At 34.8% G+C, this 16,543-nt stretch overlaps 1 protein-coding gene across 1 annotated transcript; it reads left to right on the forward strand.

The window, feature by feature from the left end:
- The first annotated feature begins 277 nt into the window (after window positions 1-277).
- On the forward strand, window positions 278-6,503 carry LOC124167178. The gene is made up of 6 exons (XM_046545004.1): window positions 278-314; window positions 406-594; window positions 756-936; window positions 1,475-1,716; window positions 5,175-5,300; window positions 6,032-6,503. Exons 2-6 carry the CDS (start codon window positions 551-553, stop codon window positions 6,195-6,197), a joined length of 759 nt encoding a protein of 252 aa, XP_046400960.1. The 5' UTR covers window positions 278-314; window positions 406-550; the 3' UTR covers window positions 6,198-6,503.
- The last annotated feature ends 10,040 nt before the right edge of the window (window positions 6,504-16,543 follow it).

Below are 16,543 nucleotides of genomic sequence, written 5' to 3' on the forward strand. Positions count from 1 at the left end.
TTTCAATTCAAAAACTGAAGCAAAGCACGCTAGGTCCATTTATGACTTTCCATCTAACACACAGGTAGATCTCAGTAGCTCTCGAAAATCCTTTGCCAATAGTCGATGAATAAAGGATAATACCTACACAAGGGGCATTTAACCACTTAACAGAAGATAGCCAATTGAGGATAACTCGAGAAGAGCATCCTATTGCTAACAAAGAGGCATCTGTTGCTTCTTGAGGAAATCATAAATACAAGAGATTCTAGAGTTTACGTTATTTTCCTATTGGAGTCCACACACAGATTACCTCGAGTTCCTTTCTTTCCTAGGTATGTGAAAAATACTCTTATTTTTTTCAAAGATTTGCATTAATATACATTCAATTCTATTCCATTATGGCTAGACATATTTTGATTTCAGGGGATAGTCAGCACGTGTATAACTGATATTGATACTCTTTAATAGTCATGTAACTGGAGTGATTGAGGATGCTAAATGAATTAAAAACACAATTAAATAATTATAAGCCAGCCATAAGAATTTGCCATGAAATGGGATTTTAAGAATGAGAATTGACGAGCGGAATATAAAAAAACAAAATCATATGAGGTTAGTGCCATATTCTTACTTCAAGATTATGAAATGCTATTTACACGCCATTGTATGGATATTATTAATTAATTGATGAGTTATTAAACTAATAGTCAATAAATAATTTGAATTAACTGAAATATAAACTCTAATTTCATTTATCTTATTATTTATTTCAGAGTGCAAGTAATAATGATCTATAATCCTAAAACAATCATTGGGTTGTACGTTGGTTCAGGTTTGATTTATCTACACATTTTTCTTGCTGCTATTTCATTGGTGTTACTTCCGGTCACCGCTACCAATCATTTTAGATCTTCAAGGCAACTCTTATTTCTTTCTCCAAACAGTAAAGTCCAGGTAATTCTTGACCAAGTTATCTACAAATTGAGTAAAGGGAAATTAAGAATTTTTATGCCCTTTTTTATGGTCACAAGGTTAAAATTTAATCAATATAGTAATTGCTAAATGAAGTTATGATGCATGCATCAAACTTGAATCATCATTACTCAACTCCATGGAGGAATTTATGGACCCAGTTTCAGTTGAAAAGCTAATCTCATACTTCTTTATCTAAAGGAATACCTTTTCGGTCTTTCAAGTATATCTTGTAATAAACATTTTCATTCAATCAGTGCCATTTAGTTTGACATAAGATAATAATTGATAAGCTTTTGAATAATTTGAATTTAAGCACCTTACTCGAGCTGGCATCCTTTAAAAAATTATCAACCATTATATTTAAAATATGTTTCTACTATAAAATCTGCCTTCATATTATGCATTACATTTTGAAAATGGTCTCATATTGCTTCAATGTGTCATGTCTATTGCTCACTTACATTGACATTGCTGCGACTGAATTTGGGTAATGGGATTTCCACCATATATGTTTCAGTGGGTGTTTGGACTTGGAATTCCAGAAAACGTCGACAGTAAATCAATCAGCTTTGGCTTGTCTATGAAATTAAATTATTATCGTCTTCCAAGAAATGCATCTGATATTGCATATCCTTTCGCGGAAGTGAAGGAGAAGCGATTCGCTGGAAACCATGGTGAGGATGATGAATATGGCGCCAAGGACATGCAGCGTGGGAATCGCTGGGACTTCTATGCGGGTTTAGAGCATTTCATGGAGAGGTACTGCTCATGGTGTTGCTACGGGGAAGAAGTGCTCTTAAATTATCTTCTGATTAAATGTGCACTTACTCATGTGTTATTTATGACGATTTTGGGACGAAGACACACCATTCTTTATGCAGCCAATGCCTCAATATGATGTTTTGGAGTCTGAAATGGGACGATTTAACTGTTTCTGGAGAAGATATATTTAACCGTTTTACAAACGTCAAGTTAGGGAATGCCTGAATTGAGTTTTTATTAACTTGCATGCTCAAAAAATTGGTAAAATTTTTAAGGAAAGAGTATTTTGAATCAAAATCTTGCCAACAATACAAGTACCCAACTATATTTTTATTTGATAATTAATAAATCACCAATCAGTTCATTTACATGCAAACTACTTAAAAATTGTATATACTGCATAGCAATGAGTTGTAAATTTTCTTTACTGTCAATATTCAATGTTATTGCCTGTGCTTTAATATTTTATTAGCCGTTTCTTGAGCCCTTTTACGAGAATATAAAATTTAATAGTGGCATTTTACCAGACTTGGGTTTCCTTTTCGGGATCTTTAATTCTGGTTAAATTACATATTAACTCATTCAAGGTTATTTGTGAATTAGCAATTGCAGGAATGAACGTGAAAAGTCATCATATGTTCATCAACTTTTACGATTCAACAGACCGAAAATACAACCTTTTCAAATTTGGTTGATTCATTTTTACAGCCTCAATTTAGTAAAAAGGGTTAATACTGGACCTGAATAAGTTATGCATCCTGCTATCAGGACTTCTGGCAGTATACACACTGTTTTCAACAGTGTATTGAAGTAACGAACGACAAAGGGAGTGATGCTAAGAAATATGCACGAAATACTTATGTATATTTTGTTAGGGATCATTAAATGAGTGAAAAAATATCATTCAATGCGGCATTTCAGTGACTTACTGGGAACTGCTTTTGCGCCTGACCCCCGTAGAGGCCTGAAAAAGGCCCAATTGAGGCATTATGTTAACGATCAACGAAGTCATTTTAGCCGCAAAGTAGCAGAATGTACTCAAGGAAATTAATGTTGTTGTGCGCCTTAAATACCTTTTTTTCAGTTTATCACGCAAAGGTAGGGCAGAAACACTCATTAAAAGACGCCTAAGGTTTTTATCTCATCTTTTGTTTATTCCAAAATGTGCCTGCCACTCAGTCATTGTGATGGCATATCAGTAATCCCATTGCATCTCTATGCTTTTTTAGGCTAAACTCCGTTGGTATATAGCCTCTGCAAAGTGTATGTGACTGACATTGATTAATGCATGTGAAGGTGCCCGTCTTACTAATTAGTAGAAAGTTTATCTCCGCATGCACTATTTTGGAATGAGTGACATATATCCTGAGTAATGGTTATAATTCCACAATTCACACCTTACTTGATACGAAGGGGGCGCCCGAAATCTTACTTTGCTTTGCCTTAGGGTAGCGGAGTCGTGTAGGTGCATAAATATTCTAGCTTCAATGGAATCTAATGGAAATTTAATTTATTATTGCCAATAGACCAATGAGCACTTCAAACTTCTAAACACTTAAAATACTTGCCCGACTTTGCTTCTTGTATTTTAATTTCATAAGTAAAGATGATTTAAAAGTACCTTTACGCTTCTCTCCTGATCAGAGAATACATATATTTTTCAAATATCGTGTCGCTGTATAGCACCAATTATTTCCCATTATATACTAAATGAATTTCCTGAATCTAAGTCTACGAAACTAGGACCCGATGCACGCGTCTATGATTAACTACTAATTTTACACTTCCTCTGATTGCGAGCCGTTACAATCAAGCTTCGCACTGAGAATAGTGCTAATTGGGTGACAGACGGCTGCTGACGTCACTAGTGCCGAATCTACCAGCTAATTGAAAACGTAGCTAACGCTATTGATCAAATATGGTGCCTCTGATAGAATTTTCTTTGCTATACGAAAGCACACGTTTACATGTACTTCCATTTATTAGTAATCTGGATAGTAATGCTTCATGCTTGTCGTGGTTTATGATGGCACTTTTTCATTGAACCACAGGGAAGTTTCCAGACAAAATAGCTTTAGACAATGAAGAGATTTCTGGCATACTTTACGTATCTTATACCGTAATTGATTTCAAATGGGGCCTGCTCTTAAGGCATTTATTCAATTGAAGTTCAAGGTATTTTGAAATTTGAAGAGGAGCAAAATTCGCGCTTCAACCTTGATTGCCTACTAAACGTCATACGGGTTTATGCACTATGGTTTATGTATCAGTTTTACTCAACGATTCTACATATCAATTCTACTTTTCTGTGTTATTCTACTCTTATCACTGATCTTTTTTCACCTGCCAAAATGGCTATTAAAGGCCAGCAAAAACTAATTGGCATATGCTATAAACTTTTCATTTCCTCCTCCTACAACTGATTGTAAACAAGGCCGAAAGTGATAATAAGATTTATATACATCAATATCACGGAAAAAATTATGGTATAAAGCGTAATATTGATTCAATGTAACTGCGGAAACTTACTTTTGGTTTCTTTTTCGCTTTAAATTTGAAAAAAAAACTTTAATGACTGTATACCTACTTGTTGCCCATTTTTTGGCCGTTTATTTTTATTTGATTGATAAATATGATATAGTTTAGTTTTGATTTACATGTATTCTTCTTCTGAGGAAGAGTCCCGTTGCTATTTTAATTATTATTATTATTATTATTTTATTGCTGATTTCACAGCCAAATTGCTCAGCATGAACTTTTATTGCCAGCAAAGAATCGGAACTTCGCTTATATCATTTTAACTGCTGTATATAATTTATGTCTTCCTATTTTATGCCAAAAACGAATAGATCACTATTAAAAAAGATATCCCTTTTAATGCGTGCATTTGATGTACAACCGTATGCAATTATCAAATTTTATTTAATTATTAAAGTATGTGCAATAAAATTCAATATTTATTTACTGCCACTTTTATCGGCCCAAATTATTTCACTTTTTTTCGTGATTGTGGCCTTTTCAACGGCTGTAATTTATGTAAACCCCCACAATCTATTTATGGTTATAAGTGTAAATATATCTTGAGAATTGGGAAAAAATCTAGATGTATTAAATGAAATTAAATAGCTGAAAATATTTTTAAATCTGAAACGTTGCTAATTCCGGACAATAGCCTTGGCAGTCTTCGTACATCCCACCTGAAATGGGCTTGCAGTAAAAGGGTTAACTCATAATTTTTGTGAAACTGCGCTATATAAAATTAAATGAAAGCCTTCTTGCACATTCGTACTTGCCGTGTACATAAAAGCATTATTTTAGTTGAACAAATAAAGAAGTCATGCGGACGCCTTAATGAAGCCCAATCATCAGTGATCTAGAAAAGCAGGCAAAGTACACCATAAATAGTTGGATAATTCTAGACTCCAAAAAATATGTTTCGTTTTTTTCTTATGAAGACTACTGGGAGAGGACCAACTTGGAATGGAATGTCTGCTAAGGTCAATATGCGAAGCCGCTGCTAGACCGCTGTTCTCTAATTCCCATGGTGGGCTGACTGCCGAGCTTCTGCAATCCATACTAACGTATGTTTATGCATGAATTATAGGAAATATTGCTTCATAATGACCATAAATATTACAGAGTTCTTTTCCATGTGCACGACGTTGAAAGAGTTATTTGTTGTTCTGAAAGTTGTAATTAATGGTTCTTAACTGACAAACATTTTTGCTGACCAATCCATGAAATATCTCACCGATCTTATTCATGCTCTCTAGTCCTTGACTTTCAAGGTGGCCAAGACGGCGTAGGTTTAGGCTCTTTATTAATTTAACTTCTCCATTTAATTATATAAATTTAACTTCCCCATTTTCTTCCATATTTGTGACTTAATTTTACAATCTTCTTCAATATATACATTTATATGTACACATTTTCTCCGTGTACAAATTGTAACCCTTCCAGAGTCACAATTATGGGGATATATTTCCATTTAATTAAACTATTTTAGACTTCATTAATGTGATTTATTCAAATTTGTTTCAATCATGAATGCTCCTATATAATTCTGATGCAAAATTAATTAATTAAAATGGAATTTAGAATGAATGATATATTACGTGCCAGAGGAGTAAATTTGCTTTGAATGATAATTTGGAAAAAAATAAATTTATTTATTATCTATATAGGAGTATATTATTGAATGTGTATAGTTAATTTATTAGTACCGCTAATCAATTTTGGTCTAGGTAGCTTAATTCAAATTATTCGCTGATATTGTGCTCTCAACTAACAAATTGTGTCTATACTGCCGTAGGCCTTCTTTGACTTCGCTGAAAGGAACTGACGAAGATGGGTCCTACGTGACGTCGGCTTACTTGGATGCTGAGAAAATTGGAAAATCAGGAGAAAACTGTTTTCATGCATTTCCATCCTGCAGCATAAATTTACTTGATCTAATGTCTACATCGATCGCTCTATAAAAATGTCCCTTGTACATTTCTCATCATGATGATTTCTGATGGAATATGTGCCTGATCTACTGTTGAAGCAATACATATTCCCAATGGACATCTGATTTTATAATAAAGTGAGCAAAAAGAGAACTTCAAGTCAAGAACTTCAAAAAGACAACTCTAATAGTCAAAATATTTAACATTAAATAAATGGCTAAGAGAAAGTCTTGGAGAATGTTCAACAATTTGAAAGAATATCTTAACCGCTTTCAGTCCACTGTTACCATTTGGGAACAGTTTCATAAAATTCATGAAAATTATATTTCGTATCTGTGCTTTTATAGCTTTTGTTATATAAATAAAGTATGACAGTTTTAAAAAAAGTAAATGGAATGAGTTGTGAATACATTAGACGTTAATTATAATATATAGTGAGCATGCGGTTTATACGATATTTTTCCCTACACTCGCTCTCCAGCGACAAATGCTCATTTATTAAAAAGATCAATACTTATTACATTGTTAGAAATAGTTTTTTGGTCGAAGGTCAAGTTTATACTTATTTTTCAAGCAATAGCAAAATTTTGTGGTGTGTTCCCATTTGGAAACATGTTTGTAAAAATATTTTTAAATGTTTGTCCGGATTGTTTTTCGTAATATATTTTAATCGGTCGAAAAATAAAATAAAATATGTAAAAAAATAATACAAATCAGTTGGTAAGCTAGTTCGGCCTTTCAAGGCTAAATGGTAGTAATAGATTTAACCACATGCATTGTCATTAAAAGGCGCCTTTTGCTGAAACATTTTCAATGATTTGGCCATTAAACAATGCAAAATATTAAGTCTATCTGATTCATCTGGTATTGGAGGCAATAAGTTTATTGATTCTTGCAGACTCATGAGCGCAAAGGAAATATTTGTAGATAGGTTGCATTATCCTCTCTAGAGTTTTGAAGCACTTAAGGGCTGCTTTGAACTAAAAAATTTAACGGAACACGGTTCTAAACGAATACTTTTATTTAATTATCGTTTCAATTTTTATGCCATCATATATGACAATCATCGAAATTAAGAATCAAAATTAGGGTGCAGACAATGAGCTTAATTCTAAAATTTAAATTTATCAGCTATTTGAGTGACCGCTACACAAATTGAAGAACGATTTTTTCAAAATTTCATGCACGCTTCTTCCCGTAACTACCTTCTCTATCCATTAAAATCCACTGGTAACTCATTTTTTATTTGACTCAATCGATTGATATTACACTCAAATTTCAATATAACCTTTTATTGCAAATCTGTATTGCATATACTCCTGCCAATAAACCTTTACCGCTGCACCAATGACGAAAGAATAAATAAGACGTTTTATTCAAATATTGCATAAATTAAGGAATCACATATCACTAATGGACTTGAAAAGTAGAAATTAGCATTGAAAATATGGATTAGATTTTTTCCATAAAAGGTTTTTTCATATTGAATACTTTCATGGAAAAGGGGTTGAATTTTACTGGATGGACCAAATAGGGTGATCAATTTTAAAAACTCCAGTCTAATTATAAAAAGTCTCTTACATTATATAACGTTAGCAGTAAAATAATGTGAAAATCCACGAAAAAATGTCACCCTAATGCTGCAATCACATCGAGTCGCAATTATGTATAGGAATGAATACTGAAAACCGTGATGATGTGATTTCTTCCCTAGCTCTCTCGTATTATGGGTCAAATTTTTCGCCTTTAATTAGGTCAATTGGGTCTTCATTCGTTTTTGCCGGCTTGATGAGATAGGAAAGGAGATCCTATTATTTTTTCCCTTTTTTTAAATCTTATTCTAAATTCCGTAGAACCCTGGCTTTCAAGCATCGTCAATGCAGCGACGGCAGACGGTTTATCAATAATGAAGGCCTTTTCACCCGATTTGCCCGGGAGACAATTCGAAAGCTATGGGGAACACGACTTGTTCCCATACAAAACGGCTCCTGAATAATTCAAACCTCATGACGAAGCGATGGTCTTTTGATTTTGCCTATCCCCTTTCCCTCCCGTGACATGAGATTTCTGAAATTCCGTTGCATTTTTAAACTCTTGGCATATTTTTTTCCGAATCAGCCGTTACCCCTTTCGTTTGGTGTCGGAGAATGTGTGTGTGTGTCCAGAAGAACTGGAATTTGCGGTATTAAAGGAATTTGGCAAGTATCCAATCACGTTTCCACACCCTAAGGATACGGAATCACGTGAAGGCAAAGCGTCGCGTTGATAATCATTCTATATATACCAATGATTGAAATGGAAGTAATAATATCGTTACTTTCTAGCATTTCAACGTACGAGTAGTTAAGTTTGCAGTGTAAATTATATAATTATATTTTACCGGAAAATTTATTTATCGTACATCATCCAGCTTACAATGTTCACATTTTTTTACGAAAACCTTACGATGAGATCGTTTGCTACATATAAAATTACAACAGCAACATTTTTGAGTCAAAATGATGTTGGATTCTTCGTTCTTTTGTGTCATATATTCTTAATAAGTTTATAAGGAAATTGTTAAAAAAAAAACATCTAGGCCTTTCAAAAGTTATTTCAAAATCCTATCCTTCCTCTTTACTTATATTTAAACCGTAAAGAAATAAACACTCGGTTAAAATCACCCTGTACATTTTTATCGACCGATTTTGCCCACTTCATGACATTTTCAAGGAAACTGTGATCAGATTCTTCGTAAATCTTCATAAAATTGCACCATATAACAGCCGATGTAAAGTTTTCTTTAATCTTCAACTTTTATCTATGTATTGTGTTAAGCCTTTCGAAAAGCATGATCACATCTGTGAATGAGCAGTTCCCATCTTCAAATGTCTTTGTTTTAATAATTATTACCATTTTTAAAATTCACATAATCGTTTTTAAAAACTTATTCCTCGGAAGATTTTCTATTAAAACAGTATGTTGACGAATCCTTCGACGAGTATGAATAATGAATTTCAGGTAATAAACTGATAATCCCCCTAAAATAATTTCAACAAAAAGACAAAGCGGTATTGTACTATTTTATATTTTCGCTTGGAGTAAAGGCTTTTGTGGAAGGTGAGGGAATGGGACTGAATATTTTTGATATTGTAAAAGTATTCGTCAAACCCAAGGGTCTTTCAAAGAGGAAATGTAAAAAATTGGAATTTTCAGTAATTATTTATGGAGTTAGCTATAGAATAAGGCATATGTCTCATGTTAATGCGTATGGATATCGTCACACATAAATGACATCTAGAACAATACATTTATCCATCAAGTTTTACTGGCTAATTTTTATTATACTCCTAAATTTTATTATAAATGCCCTTTTCCTCTTGTTCTGCAATAGCTAAAAAGGGCACTTTAATCAATTTTAGCGAAAAGTAGCAAAAATATAATGTAAATTATTACGGTTCATGTAGAGAAGAAAATAGTGCAATAGCTTAAAATTTGTTATTTTAATAGCGACAGCAGTTATTTTACGCTGAAACACAAATTGGTTAAACTATGTTGAAACTTTTTTTTTAAGCGGTTATAATTTTTTCTGTCCGTTTATTAATCGCTTTGGTATGAGCTGAGAGAAAATATCTGTAGAAAATATTTGTAGCAACACTATGTTAGTTCTATTTCCAATTAATACCCATAAAAGTTAGCTATATAACTTCTATGGTTTGTTAATTTATATATGAGGTGTGGTCTTATAAAGGAGAAAACAAGACGCAATATATTCCTTGCACGTATATACGGGTATTTTGAACTTAATTTATTAGGTTAGCAATCTCTGTGATACTTAGGGGAAAAAGTCCTGGAAAATGCTCCGCCATCTTTTCCCATTTTTATTATATGATAGCAGATATCAATTCCAAATTTCTTGATTAGCACTTTGATAACCAGCATATAATTAGTCCTTATGTTATTTTCTTTGACTTGCCATGTATTATTTAAATTACATATGTTATAAATTTAGTATGCTTGTTAATTGAAAAACTTACAGATCACTTTGAGGGAAAGATATATTTAAAAGAATAAATTTGACGTTCAACCGTATTCAATTTTTTATTTTATTTAAGCATATTTAAGAATTTTAGTTAAGCCTTGAAGTATGTGAAATGAAATTTAATATTTTCATCGCCCATATTTCTTGTAAAACTGTGGTATACAATGGAAAATGAAGGCCTGCCTGTATGCCGAGCACTTTAAAGAATTGCATATGAATAAGTAAAGAGGGTATTTGTAATTGACCATGACACCCAATCATCACTGATCTAGAAAACCAGAATAGTGCACTGTAAATATTCTGGTACTTCAAGACTCCAAGTAAATGTGTTTTTTCCAATTAAGACTTCTTGGCGATGACCAACCAGGAATGGAATGTCTGCTAAGGTCAATATGCGAAGCCGCTGCTAGACCGCTGTTCTCTAAATCCCATGGTGGGCTGACTGCTGATATTCTGCAATCCATACTAACGTATATTTATGCTAGAATTATCGGAAAAATACTCACCTTTACAAATCATAAATAAAAATCTATCACAAATTATATCACACAAAGGAAAATATTTCCTGGATTATACCCTGCCATCGAGTTTCTTTTATCAATAAATTAAAGTGAGGATATACGTAAAGATTTTATCATCAAACTGACAATGGAGGGAAAGTGGCACTAATTAGGGCAGATTGAATCACTTTGCGATCGCTACGTAATTTTTGCTACAAAAGATTGTTTCATGCTCAATGAAGTGGTGGCGGAATGTTCCAGAGCTTGAAATAGGGTGGAGGAGGAAGAGGCATATAAGATCCACTGCAGCGAAGCTAACAGTAGAGAAGTAAAAGTTGAGATGGACAGAGAAAGGATTTGCCAAGGAATCACTGGGGGTTATCAAGACTCTCAGACGAACAAACACTTAAGAGCAGGCCCGAGGTCGAAGAATATTTATGTCGGAGGAGAGGATGGGGAATGGAGGGACGCTGAATGGGAAAAGAAACGGTTGTCGAAGTGGAGAAGGGGGCGGAAGAATAATGTCCTGTGGAGTGGCAGCGGACATTTTATCAGGGCAGAGTGGTAGTTGAGGAGTGGGAGGAGGGGAGGCTGGTCTGAGCCCTGGCTAAGACCTTAGAGATGAGCGTAGCAACCCAGGATTTCTTAGAGGGAAGGGTAGCCACTCAGCTACAGAAATAAAATTCCCAATTCTTACCCGGCTTTCCCGATAATATTTTAGTATATTCCCCGATCCCTTCGTAGTGAAGCACTGCAGTAAATAAATGACTTTTTACGCAGTCTTGTGCTCGGATACAAATGTATATACACCAAGGATGAATTTCTCTGTGAAAGAATAATTGGCGCCGGAATCCCGGTTAAGGCAATTATTTTTTGATGTCCATCCTCATCCTTGGCGTATATGCACTATGTATCTTCGTAGTGAATGAGCATTCGTTCTCTGTATTGTTTGAAGAATTAAATATTACAAATGACCAAAAAAACTTGGGATTCTAATAATTACATCAGTCAATTCAACAATAGATAGGAATGGTAATTTTGAATGCGATGTTTAAACAGTATGAGCTACAATTTCTAAATGCTTGTATGAACGATATGATCGCTGGATGTCCAGCAGCTGTTGAATATTTATCAATTGCGTGAACAGCCAAGTGAATGTCAGGGTGTAAATTCTGGAAATTATGTAGTATTTAGGGCGCAAGGCTTATTTTTACGGTGTTGAAATCTTAAAATCAGAAGCCGTGAGATATTTTCTGACTAATACGAAAGTGTCGGTGTCATTGCTTTGGTTCCGTTCCGTATCAGCACACGAAACCTTAGCTTTTGTGTGCGCATGCAAAGAGATGGGTTGTATCTCCGGTGTGAATATAATCCGACGCCATATAACCGATCACCATGAGCATTGGCATTTTTCAGTATATTTCCGTGATATTCATGCCATTTTATTTGTTGTATCTGGCCTCTATGATCCACAGTGTCCCTCCCTGGTGGTCCAAAAGTTAGGCATTGGGTTACTGTGATTTCTCTTTTGCTTTCAAAGAGGAACTTCACTCAGGATGGATCCTAAGGTTTTTTAAAATTGATATATATGACTGAACATTTAAAGTTGATATATGACCTAGATTTTTACAAGTTGTGATTGCGTGATCTTTCCGCCTCCTTTTTTTCTGAAAATCGTTTTTTTTTTAGGAATGTTATATATTTTTCTGATGTAAGCGTTAGATGGTATCCTTAACATAGATGGTAAACGTAGATAAAGATTTTGATATTAGTAAATAGCCAGTGATGAATAAAAAGGGCAATTCTTGTTTTCATTGGTATTTCAGCGAGTCCTGAATCTTTGTATGAGTAACTATTACTCTTTTATTAATGCTATTTACATAGTATTATAAAAGTGCTTTGCTGGTATTGGCAGATTTACGCGGATCACTTCGGCGATTACTACGGTATTTCTCCACTCCTACATTTGACTTCCATCTTCAATTCACATTAATGTCTGCTTCCTTTCATTCTACGCATAAATCCTATTCTCCTTCTTGCCCTTCCTCGCTTACATTAACTTTTTATTTCTGACATTATCTTTAACATATCCTCCCCGTTCAGTGCTTATTTACAGAGTTATTTGCATAAATACTGAGTAAATTACTGACCATTTTTTCAGGCAAAGTCTACTGGAGTTGTATTCTTTTATTAAATGAACATTTTAGTGGCAATTTTACACGAAAGCGTTAATTTCACTTAGTTGTGGAGAAAAATGGAGAAGTTGAAGGTCACGGTTGGAGAGGAAAGACGTAGTGATGGACTAAGTGGGGGAAAGGCAGCTTCTAAATGAGATTAAGAGGGAACAAAAGGTATGGATGGAGAAAATGCTTACTGTGTTAGAGGGGATGTCGAAAACGGTGTTAGAGGCGAAAATGTTAGGTAAAAGAGGGAAAGGATGAGAAAGAATAGGATATTTATATTTTGATTTAGAATGAAAGGGAGTAGGCCTTATTTTAAATTGAAAGGCGAAGTCCAGGAGGAGAGCAAAGACTGCCAAAACACTTCTTAAATATTCCATGCAAACCTACCTTAAATGGTAAAATACTTCAATAATAACTGGTTACAAAACGTTATGTAACATCCTCAGGATCCTGAATATTAGTACCTAAAGATAATTAAAAAATATTGAAACCTAGTGGAATTAAAGTATTTGTGGATATACACCAGTATTCTTTAATTTATTAATGAATAAATAAATATAAACAGGGTGATTTTATTAATTAATTACGAAAAAGTTCTGGTAACTTGATGCGATTTCAGGATTTTCCCACAGTCTTTCCCCCACATCTACTCATTCCCGGATCGTCCCGCGTTTCCCGACTGAGTGGCTCCGCCGTTAGAGCAAAGGGAAGTAGAATGGATCCTTCCCAATGGATGCGAGCTTTAAGGAGTGAGCGGAGGAAAATAAAACGGGTGGATGGGTGGTTTTGTGGTGCAAAAAAGAAGAGGGTGAGGGGTTAAAATTGAGACGAATAAATGAGTCCGTGGGAGGAGAAAAGAAATAATATTTATGGGACGGAGCGGAGGGTTGGTTGGAAGGGGGTCGCGGCAGTCAATGGGAAACGGGGAAGATTGAAGGAAGGAGGGAGAAGGAGTTTGAGGTCCAGGAATAAAAATTGGAATGGAAGGAATGCTCATCGCCATTAGGGGGAGGAAGGGCATTTGAGCACAATGGGTAGTAAAGTACGACCGAGACGAAAATAGCTTAGCGTTCATAAGAGAGGATAGAGAGCTCTGTTATGAAAATGCATGGGGAAATTCTGAATAACCAGGGATGGGATTGAAAAAACAAAAAAGAATCGATCAAATTTATTTATAAATGTGTCGTATTCAATTTTAAGGTTTCTTGGTTGGATGGCTTTTACTTACATCACTACTATTTTTTTTAATAAATCCACCCTGGTTTAGGTGATTAATCATAATTATCAATTGTAAATTATTATGTATTTATAGTATTATTGTAACCTTGTTACATAACGCAAGGATAGATGAATTTAAAAGAGGACAACAGGATAGGGGAAAGGATGGGTAAAGATATTCGTTTATGAGAGTTTTGCCCTGGCTATTAATTTTTTTTAAATTATATCTAGTCTAATTCGCGGCGATTGTTGAATAATTTAAAATATGCAATTTAAAATTATGCAGCATGGCAATTGCATTTTAAGCGATTGGTGAAATAACTTTTATCATCTTTGTTATTCACAGGACCAAGACAACTAGGTTTTCATCATGGGCCACGGTGCCATTTTTTTGAGGGAAATAAGTTCATTTGAAATACGAAAACCCCTAAATTCATACAGTTGGCGTCGTTGTATCAGAGAAGTGTTTCTTTCAGATAGTAAAATGCACGGAACTCTGATGATATAATTGGGACTATGCTTGCATTACTCAATTACATATTTAAAATTTAGATTGCATCAGCTGTCAGCATTGTCATAGCAGTAAATATTTGGGCTATAATTAAAAGTACATTGGCGAGAAACACTTAATACAATTTTCCTCAGAGAGATTATTAAAAAAAATTAACATCAATTGACATTCTGGACGAGCGATGATGCCTGAGGGTTCATTTTTGCGTCTGTTTTAGGGTTTAACTTCAAAGACATGTGAAAATATATCGTGTTTTCTTACAGAATATGCCTTAATTTCTAATTTTAATTAAAATATACTTCATCAAGACTCGTGGTAGCGGTAAATATAGACTAAAATAACAGCATTAAAATGACAAAAGTCTGGGGAAATAGGAAAAATTGAGTCCAAATGACCCGAAGCACCACGATACTAAAATTCCATGTAAGTGACGTCCATGGACTTTAATTAGGTTGACCGCATTTAACAGGACAATGGTATAATTGAAATAATGAAGATTCAAAACGTTTCACATCCAAGTGACATGAGGCAGATGAAACGCGTAAAGATAATTGAAAAGTTACCAAATGATCTCCATAGGTCTTCTAGCATTTGGCCACTAAGACGCACTCTACTTCTCTAAGTAATTGACCTTTAAAAAAAAAAAAAAATGCAGCCACGGCTGATGATGTCCCGTCATTCTTTCCGAAGCGCGGTCTGAAGACGTATACTCGGCGAGACGGGTCATCAACATCTCTTCCCTTGAGTCGTATTTCGCTCTTCTTTTTTTTTCTTCGCGTTACTTTGTCCCGCATCGGTGGCGTCGCCATCTGCGGTAAAATTAACCGAGATGGAAGTAATGAAAGTGAAAAAGAAAAAACAGATAATGAAGATAATGACAATGCCTTAAGTTAAATATGAATCGCCCCACAAAGCAGATGAGAAGATGAAAGAATAAAATATGCCTAGCCTAAAACGGAAGTAAGTTATTATACTTTCCGCGTATAATTGGAGAAATTTAAAACACAGTAATTGGGAGTTAATACTGTAGATCGACAAGTGAGTGGTTATCGGGCATCTGTACGGAGGCTTATTATTAGGGACATATCAGATCCCCAAAATATTTAATTTCTTAATAATTGCCGATTTTTTGTAAAAACCACCACTCAAATTTGAACGATAAAACTGATTTCAACTGTTTTAGATTATACGACTTTGATATTTTCAATATTTAAATTTTTTTTCAAATTTTAGGAAAAACTTACATTTTTTGTGAAAATGTGAAATAATATTTGATTTGATCATCAATCAGGTCCTGGGAACTCATAATTCAATAATTGTAACAAAATTCAAAATATAGTAATATTCACCACTTCACTTCACAATGGTAATTACCTCAATGCAAAAAAAAAACGAGCTATCTATAACTCAACTAGTGGCGCGGGGACATACCGAGTACCCATATCACTTGGCATAATGTTTACATTTCACAAGGGTGAGATAGGCTGAGAAAAACCAGTTTGGTGGGAGGGGGGTGGATAGGACTTGAAGCTTCTATAGTCTATTCTTTTTATGTCTGCGGGTGAGCTTCTGTGAGAGCCCGGTCACTCTCGGATGGCTTCGCTGATAGGCGAGGGGTAGTACCGAGAGAGAAAGAGAGGAGGAGCGAACATAACGTTGCCAAATGTACATAGCCGCCCTACTTTCTCACTGAAAACGTGTGAGTCATAGGTGGCCACAAGTATATTGGCCCCGGCGCCGAGACAATATACCTTCTCATTTGGAAGACATTGGGTAACATCCTTTCACAGAAGCCCATGATATTGTCAGCTACCGCGCTGAATGAGGCACAATTGGTGGAAGGCATACCTAGTCACCAACAAGGAGAACGCGAGAGGTTTGGCAACACTGCTCCACGAGCGGATTCACGATGTTCACTCGGCGGAAATCTGAGAGCGGCTGAG

The sequence above is a fragment of the Ischnura elegans genome, chromosome 10 (assembly GCF_921293095.1).
Source record: "Ischnura elegans chromosome 10, ioIscEleg1.1, whole genome shotgun sequence".
Lineage (NCBI taxonomy): Eukaryota > Metazoa > Arthropoda > Insecta > Odonata > Coenagrionidae > Ischnura > Ischnura elegans.